This window comes from Notothenia rossii (genome assembly GCF_949606895.1).
Source record: "Notothenia rossii genome assembly, chromosome: 9".
Taxonomy (NCBI): Eukaryota; Metazoa; Chordata; class Actinopteri; order Perciformes; family Nototheniidae; genus Notothenia; species Notothenia rossii.
The window spans coordinates 72,987,215-72,996,058 of NC_136907.1; the positions used below are offsets into that span (position 1 = coordinate 72,987,215).

The following is an 8,844-nucleotide window of genomic DNA, read 5'->3' on the forward strand; positions in this document are numbered from 1 at the left end:
TATATGTTTGGATAAAGACTAAAGATCATGTGAGGCTATTCTTTTGTTCCTCGTAGCTTAATTGTGACAATGTATTCCATTACAATGACTAATTACCTAATTGTCAGTCACCTCATGTAAGTATCTGATTTTTAATTACTTTCCATTTATTTTGGGATACTCAATATCAATTCAAAGCAAATAAATACAACAAGGCTTTAACCATAGGTGTAAAAATATAAAACAACAAAACAATGTAACCTTAAAAAAAAGAAACAAAAATATGTTTTTTTATCAGAAATGTGTCCTCTGCTAAGAGATTGTTTTAATAAAATCTGCTCTTTTTACAACCAACAGAATATGCTTTTTTTAAGTTCACTGTACTGCAAAAATCACAGTGTACATTGTACTCTATAAGAGTACATTTAACACGAGTTTCAGTGTATATATATATATATATATATATATATATATATATATATACCGAACTCTTGGACCTATATATATATATATATATATAGGTCCAAGAGTTCGGTGTTCTCTGAACTGTCAAAAGAGTCAAATGTAATCTCCAAATAAAGAGATAGATTTGAACACTTTGGGAGTCAAAATATAACTGGTACTTTTTTTACACAGTTTGAGTGCTTTCCAACACGTGCAGTGTAAACCTAGAACCCCCAGAGGGTTAAAAATATACTCTTAGTCAGTCTTTTAGTGTCACTGGGCAGAGCTGATTATTCAACACTTTGAGAGAGAAATGTACTCCATGGTCATTTCTCACACTGTTTCAGTGCTCTTTATCTGATGTACACCAAACAAACAATTTCAGGGTGAATCATTAACACTTCAGGAAATAAAGTACACATCAGATTCTTGAAAACATGCGTTTATTTAAAAAAATGTGATTTTGATGTGTTTTAAATATATCATCTAATCAGTAGCAACATCAAACAACACACAAAATACATTGGTCATTGGAAACACTTTAGAGGTCATCATTCCAAAATCCTGTTACAACAAATGGACAACGTGGAATACCATACACTACTGCAAATGTGCAAAGTAAACTGACAAAAATAGTGTTTTGAAAGACTAACAATCACCGAGCAGGATGATTAACATCTAAAAGTGTACATGGCAACCAGTTTACATCAATGTTGTAGATGGTGGTGGGGCTAGTGGAGCGCGAGCGTAAACTGCGCCGCTGGGATTTTAACACTTTGGTGTTTGCTGCATTGTATGAATTAAGAGCTTTCACAGTATTTGTAACAAATCAGCTGTCCACCCACTGAGCTGTCAATTAATACATGAAATACACTCACATAACATTATATGACATACTTACATCACATTAATCAAGAAGCGTCTCACAGTAAGTGCCTCAGACCATGAAGAAACCACCTCAAAAAGAAAGAGTCCTGCAGGTACAGTCACTAAGCAAAATCAATGTTGGTGCAACTGCATTGGCGACTGCATAAAAGAATACACAGGATTTGTAAGTACATTTCTTTTGAAAAGAAGAAGAGTGAAAGTGTCCTAAATTAATAAAAATTCTAAGCACGGCTACCTGTACGAAGTGGACCACAGAAAACCATCATTAGCCTGCAAATTATTCTTTAAATTAAATGTTGACTCCCTGGAAGGCAAATATTTCAATGGCGGTAATGTTGTTTCACTTTTCTCCTTTCAACACAAAATGATGGAGAATTTTCCATTCAATTCATGACTTCTTTAAACTACAGGCAACAATGGAAGATTAGCTTTGGTTTCACTCGAGACTCGGTGTTATGAGACTCTTGAATTGATGTATTGTGTGAGAAGGAATCGTTATATATACCTATTTACTTGAAAATGTATTATATCATTGTTTTCATTCTTATAATCCCCCCTTTTTTTGTTATGCAGTAAAAACGTATTTCTTTAACTCTAAGGGTAAAAACTGTAAAATCCTTTGCATACGATAACATTAATTCCACTACAATCTGTTGCTCTCAAAGCCTGTCGTTAAACTGTGTAAAATGGAGAAAACACTTCTATCCATTAATTGTCTTCTTGCCGGCAGTAGCTCAGTCAGTAGGGGCTTGGACTGGGAGCCGTAGGGTCGCCGGTTCAAGTCCCCAAACAGACCTATAATATGGAGTTTGGGCTACTACTTGGAGAAGTCCCAGTCCACCTCCTGGGCCCTGCCGTGGTGTCCTTGAGCAAGGCATCAGACACCCCCAACCCCCCAGAGGTCAAATGTAATAATAATAATAATAATGCATTTATTTTATAAGGCGCCTTTCAAGGCACTCAAGGTCGCCGTACAACAAGGTTAAAAACAGTTTTTACAAACATAGTTAAAAGCAAAACACAGTTTAAAAACATAACTACTAAAAACATACAGCTTGCAGCACAGGTCAGCCATACGCTTGCCTGAACAGGTGGGTTTTGAGGTGAGTTTGGAAAGTGGTGATAGTGTCCATGTTTCTAATATCAGGGGGGAGGGAGTTCCAGAGGTGAGGGGCAGAGCGGCTGAAGGCTCTTGACCCCATGGTGGAGAGACGGGCTGGGAAAACTTTGAGAGTGATGGAGGAGGCAGACCTAAGAGACCGGGTGGGAATGTTGACATGGACAAGGTCAGACAGGTATGGGGGGGCGAGGTTATGAATGGCTTTGAAAGTATGAAAGAGGATCTTGTAGTCAATGCGGTGTTTAATGGGAAGCCAGTGGAGTTGGTGTAGTACAGGGGTGATGTGACTGATGACAGGGGTTCTGGTGATGATACGGGCAGCAGCGTTTTGGACCAGTTGGAGTTTATGTAGGTGTTTGTGGGGGAGACCATAGAGAAGGGAATTGCAATAGTCCAAGCGGGAGGTGACGAGAGAGTGGACCAGGATAGCGGCACTGTGGGGAGTGAGTGAGGGGCGGAGGCGGTTGATGTTTCTGAGATGAAAATAGGCAGACCGGATGGTGTTGTTGATATGGGTGTGGAAGGAGAGGGTGCTGTCGAGGACGACACCCAGACTCTTGACCTGAGGGGAGGGGGAAACCGGGGAGTTGTCGATGGTGAGAGTAAAACTGGGTTGCTTGGTGAGTGTGATACATTGGGTTTCATCCTCCTAAATATCTTGTTAGCTTGATGCTAACTAGGATCAGTGGTTCCTGTTGCTCTTCAAGTTAGCTATAGTCTTTGAAAAATTCGAAAAAATGTACAAAACATCATTGCTTTCCAATATTTCAAAATAGACGAATAAGATCAGGGGCATTCAGCAGACATAAATAAAACATATACAACAAATAGCCTTTGAGTCAAGATGGCCGCCCATAGCCATAGAGATTCAGAATGCATAAACTGCAAGAAAAGCTGATGAGTCATTTCAACCGATCATTAACCAATCACAACTGTGCATTGAAGGTGGAGTTAGAGCACTTCTGGGTGCAGACACAGGACGTGGTTTAGGGTTTTCACACTAAAAGAGGGTCCTGATCATTTTTCAAGGACCTGGTGTGGTCTTTTTCACCTGAGCGTACACACTCTCTAGCTGAGCTGTGTTTCTAGGCTCAGTGGGTGCTGCGGGTCCAGTGTGAGGACCGACACAAGCGTAGGTGGAGCAGGAGGACAGACAAAGAACTGAATCTTCATCATCTGTTGGATCCTGAGTCCGGGCTGGAGCTCTGAATTGGAACGTCACAAAACATTTATTTACCAAAGGTTGTTTGGAACTTTTACCTAACGTTTATTTTAACTGCGCTTCATATTGTGTCAACATATGTGAAGTAATATCACTACAATCAAAAGTAGCTAATATATTCCCCTAATGCAATAAAAACGTCCATATCATAGACTACAAAAGTGATAAGTGTGTTTAACAAGAATAAGACTCATTTGTACTTTTATCTAAAAGGCATGACATTTAAAGGCGAAACAAGACCCAAAAAAAGCATTTGCGCTGCTAACACATACAATAGGCTTACTTCGCATTTAGAAAAAGACATGGGAAATGACAGGTCTCCTCTTTTTTTAATTTATTCTGGGACAACAAATTTAGATTTCTGTTTCTCATAAAACAGTTATCTGTACGTTACTGTGTTTAACTTTTCACACCACTATCACACGGTTTGAAAACAAATGTATCTCAAGTGCAGCTTTCCCGTGAGACTCTTCTGCTCTCAGTATGTGTTGTGTAAGAAAATGCAAAAGTACAAACCACTCAGTAGGAAGTCACATAGCTTTGGTTAACAGCTGTGTGACAAAAATAGGTAGTATGTGATATGCAGGAAAGATACCTTTGGAAAATGTCACTGTGGCTGCATTATGTTTACGCCACAAGCATGTCATTAAGAGTTTTAAGAACGTGAAATATTCTGCTTTTTAGAAGAAGGAGAATAAACTTATGGGAAAACTATTCAGTCCAAGTCTGTTTAAATTGTTCAAAATCAAAAATTAATTTACATTTTTGATTGAAAAGTAAAAAAATAACTTGTCTCTTACCTGAGCAGTATCATAAACTGTATTCTCGATAATCACTCTTTTGCCTGCAGGTCAGTCAAAAAAGATATATGTGGATTTGCATTAATTTACATTTCATTTTGAGAGTTTCACCTTTAATGCTTATTACCTTCATAACATTGACATTATTGAGCTGCATCTGAATTGACTCCAGACATTGTGTATATATGCGTCTAAATTATCTTTTTCAAGAGAATATTATAAAGAGCATGTTGCTGTATGAGAGGTTTCAGACATGTTTTTTGTGATTGCTCAATAGACAATGGCGATGTGTAGGTGGCATATGATGAACTTGACTAAAACACTTAAAGGTGGGGTAGGTAATTTTGGAGAAACCAGCTTGAGAATTTGAAAATACACAGCCGGAAAAAATCTGCCACTTCCTTACAGAGCCCCTCCTCCAACACACACGAACGCGCACATGACCAATGAGGGCACGAGATAAGTTTGTGCACAGATGGAAGGCTGACAGGCAGGTAGGCCATCCAGTTACTTTAGCCGGGCCGGCTCAGATGATTGGTCGTGCTTTTTACAGCGCTACGGCTTCCAGATGACATTTTTTCATGGATTTTTTGTCAAAGCACTTCAGATATTCATTGCTATCGGGATGTTAAGAGCATTCCATGGAATATAACAAAAAGTGTTTCTCGAGCCGGTTTCTCAAACTTACCTGCCCCACCTTTATTTCTAACCAGTGAAACATAAATAAATGATTTTTCTTAAATGCACACTTAGACTTACTTGTTCTTCTTTTTCGAAGACTCCAAAGTAGCCTACACCAATGATGGCGAGAATGATAATTGTCAAGAATACTCCCAAAATGATGTGAACAGGGTTTAGTTGGTGAGGAACTGTAAATAAAAACATAAGCCACATTATAATGCTTGGTTAAATTCATAAACTTAGTCAAGTGTGTCACTGCATCACATCCAACATCGTTCAATGTGAAACTACCAACCTCCCAAAGGTCACTGAATAAGCAAATGTAAACACCACCTGGCTCTTGTTTAATCAAAGCAACGCTGGGAGAGGTTGATAGCTGGTTTTGAAAATTATTGGAGCAGAAACTTCCCCAATTTCACCAACTAATTCAGTTTAGTTTTATAAACTACAAAATACTTCATTAAAACACTTCATTGTAGTTGAAAGATAAGGCTCATCATTGTATTTATTGATACAGGTTTAACTGAAACCATTAAGAAAAACAAGCTTTTCATTTGGTTTTATGCACTCTTCTAGTTTTCTTGTCCTGTCTGAAAAACACTGCTCACAGCAGCGGACACTAAAAGAGGTCAGAAGACGAGGACAAAAACAGTAAGCAATATTTGCACTGCAGATGTTTTTTGTAATTGGTTCGATGAGGTAAAAATAAACTCTTCCTTTAAATGTTTTTAGAGCCTGAAAAACATGGGTTTTACAATATTTATAACAAACAGTATTTTTCACACTGTGGAATAAAATGTATCTTATTTACACACATATAAAAGTTCTTGATAAAAGAAAAGAAGCTTGTATGCTCTGAAGTTCTGACTCCAAACTGTGTGTTATTATCAGGAAGTAGTTTCTCTTTCAGTCTTACCATCATACTGGTGGCAGACATCTTTGATTATTTTGGTGGTGTTGGTCCAGCTGACATGGTTGCTATGGTTACAGATGATTGATCCTCTTGATTGGTGGACCTGGAGAAAAGTATCAGGGATCCCCTCTGACCGCTCTACTCCCTCCTGACTGCAGGTTCTGGTTTCACATGAGAAAGTGCTGTTGATGTGAGAGTCCTGTGAGCTGCAGGTCACAGTGAAGCTACAGGAGGAAGAGTTATCAGAGACAAAGCTCAATGTGAGGAGAGGGAGAGACGCTCGATCTGAGGAGGGAAGAAGCAGGTGAAGAGTTTTAGAAACAAGAACACAGAAACTCTATCAGTGTTTGAGAGCTTAACAAACCTACCTTCAACTTTGACGTTGTATTTAGCTGCTTCTGTTTCGCCTCCTAAAAGCGTTATCACTCGAGCAGTATAAACTCCACTGTCTGATTCTTGGAGATTCTTCAATTCCACAGAGAAATTGTTCACAGAAAACTCAATCCTTCCAGCATAATCAGGAAATACATGTGGATTGTTGCTCGAGTTAACTTGTAATACATTTTTGTTTTCATTATATTTCCATGAAAAACTAAACAAGTCCTCAAGAACAACAGCTTTGGTGACATTCAGGAGCACATCCTCTCCCTTCAGCACAAACACAGTCCCAGCACTGATCTCTGTAAAACAGTAGACACATCATACAGTAAATATCACACACAATATATGGTTATTTAGGTAATACTGAATATTTCTATATTCCCACTATATGTAATTATAAAATACCTTCATTTTACGAATAATCAAAGGTTGGAACATATTTTTAAACAAATCTTGGATTTTTGACCCTTAAAGCTGCTTAGAGGTGTTTATCAGGTGAAACTTAGCCACCCTAAATCTCGCTTTTCGTATTTTCTTTTCTTTTTCATATCACAAATTATTTCCATTCGGAGTCGTCAAAATCAGCCTAGAGTACATATATTTCCACTTGCTGGTTGAAGCTGCCACTTTTGATCCTGAAACGGTCCGAAATGGATTCAGCGTCCTCAATAACTGCCAAACCACCCCAAGATTTTCCAAATGGGCAAAGAGGTTTTTTAGCTAATTGTTTAGAACATTTATTTTAATAAACGCAACTTATGCTAATTGTGCAAATTGCCAAATATATGCACGTCTTCATCCAGCAGTTTCTCTGTGCTGGGGACTACACATTTATATCATAAAACTTTGATGGACTCAACATTTCGGGTTCACTATGCTGACAACTACACTATGAAATATACAAATATCTAAACTGTTACTTGAAAGGACTGAAAAAGTGCGTACCACCACACAAAAGTGTTTAAAATAAAATGGTAATCTTCGTATGGATCAACTTATTCATAAAAGTATAGATACTATTTAATAATCCTGATGACTGGGGATTTTAGTTCAAGTTTCTGCTGTATTTCACATTCACTTACACTGAAGATATGTCCCCTTCACATCACCAGGACTTTGTGTCTGGGTGTGGTTTCAACCGACATAACTGTTTATATCAAAATATCTACATACAATTTTACATTTAATTAGAATTACTACTTTATTAAATGACAATAAGCAGATAACTAATGATTGTATACATGTTTAAATACTACCTAATTGAAATATCTGTTTAAAAAAAGCATTACCTTTATAATCTTATATTGTTTAAGTAGTGCTACAATACAACAACTTTTGACTGTGAAAACAAAACAAGTTGATGTTCTTACCTTCTGATTCACATAAATAAAGCTCATAAACAACAAAGAGAAGTAAAACAAACAACTTCATTTTGCAAATGTGTTGTATGAGGAAGTGTCCCAGCGTTTTGTCAGTTTCCTCTCAGAAGAGGTTCATTGCTCATGTTTGAAGCCAGCCTGTCTTTCCACCAGATGCTTCTCATTTAAACTCCTCCTCTCTCCTTTAATCTATTGTACTGCCCTGTACACAACATGACACTAAATATGACACAAAATCCCCTTTATTAAAGCACTTTTTTTAGAGAGGTGCATCTATTTTTCTCTCTTAATCACAATTTACATTCCAGGGCTCGATGTTAATTCAATACAATTGAACATTTACATTCAATTTCCAACATAGTCATAATATTCACCCTCGTTAATGGCACACATTCCCATCAGAATAAAATCATTTTCAGCCACATAACATAACTTTAACATTCTCTGCACTCACCTCTGAAAAATTAAAAAGGGCTACGAGAGATTGTTCCCTATTAGTTTGATAAAGTTAGTAAATCATAAATCCCACGGAAAGACAAACTTAGAATGCTAACAGTCACATTTGCAACCTACAATAACCTGTCTACATCCATGTATGTGCAGCTGCTATGTGAAAGTGCCACAAATGTGAGGGCATATGTGGTTGATATATCCCTTATATCGTCTGTCCCATGCTTTCACTTCTCCCACTTGACTTGTAGAGGGGGCATGGCCTGAGGAAAGACAATCAATCAATCAATCATCGTCCAGCCTCAGCTTTGGTATTCTTTCACAACCATGTTATGGGTTTATTAGACTGAGCAAACATAAACATATGTGGGGAACATAGTGCTGCGTCTCATGGAACATGGAGATTTAATAAATACATAGTAGGTGGCAGACAGCGGCGATTGGAGCATCCGTAGGCTGCACAAAAGTCCGGAGTAGTCATAGTCATAGTCATAGTCAGGTACTTCTGTAAACACAAAGCCAGCAAATTGCTGTATCATAATGCAAGATGTTTTTAAAAAGCCAAACCACTTGGAAGAAATCATGTG

The 8,844-nt window shown here is 37.8% G+C and overlaps 1 protein-coding gene across 1 annotated transcript; it reads right to left on the reverse strand.

The window, feature by feature from the left end:
• Nucleotides 1-849: 849 nt before the first annotated feature.
• Nucleotides 850-8,027, reverse strand: LOC307017663 (uncharacterized protein). Its single transcript, XM_079647343.1, has 6 exons — nt 7,799-8,027; nt 6,416-6,727; nt 6,051-6,332; nt 5,213-5,322; nt 4,454-4,497; nt 850-3,636 (listed from the first exon to the last, which is right to left on the reverse strand). Exons 1-5 carry the CDS (start codon nt 7,857-7,859, stop codon nt 4,486-4,488), a joined length of 777 nt encoding a protein of 258 aa, XP_079503469.1. The 5' UTR covers nt 7,860-8,027; the 3' UTR covers nt 850-3,636; nt 4,454-4,485.
• Nucleotides 8,028-8,844: the final 817 nt, after the last annotated feature.

What these genes read in the sequence shown, in the direction of transcription:
- LOC307017663 (XM_079647343.1), bottom strand. Translation starts at nt 7,859, where the DNA reads ATGAAGTTGTTTGTTTTACTTCTCTTTGTTGTTTATGAGCTTTATTTA. An exon ending in TTATTTATGTGAATCAGAAG is followed by an intron (nt 6,728 to 7,798) that starts GTAAGAACATCA and finishes ACTGTTTTACAG; the next exon opens with AGATCAGTGCTGGGACTGTG. An exon ending in ATACAACGTCAAAGTTGAAG is followed by an intron (nt 6,333 to 6,415) that starts GTAGGTTTGTTA and finishes TTCCCTCCTCAG; the next exon opens with ATCGAGCGTCTCTCCCTCTC.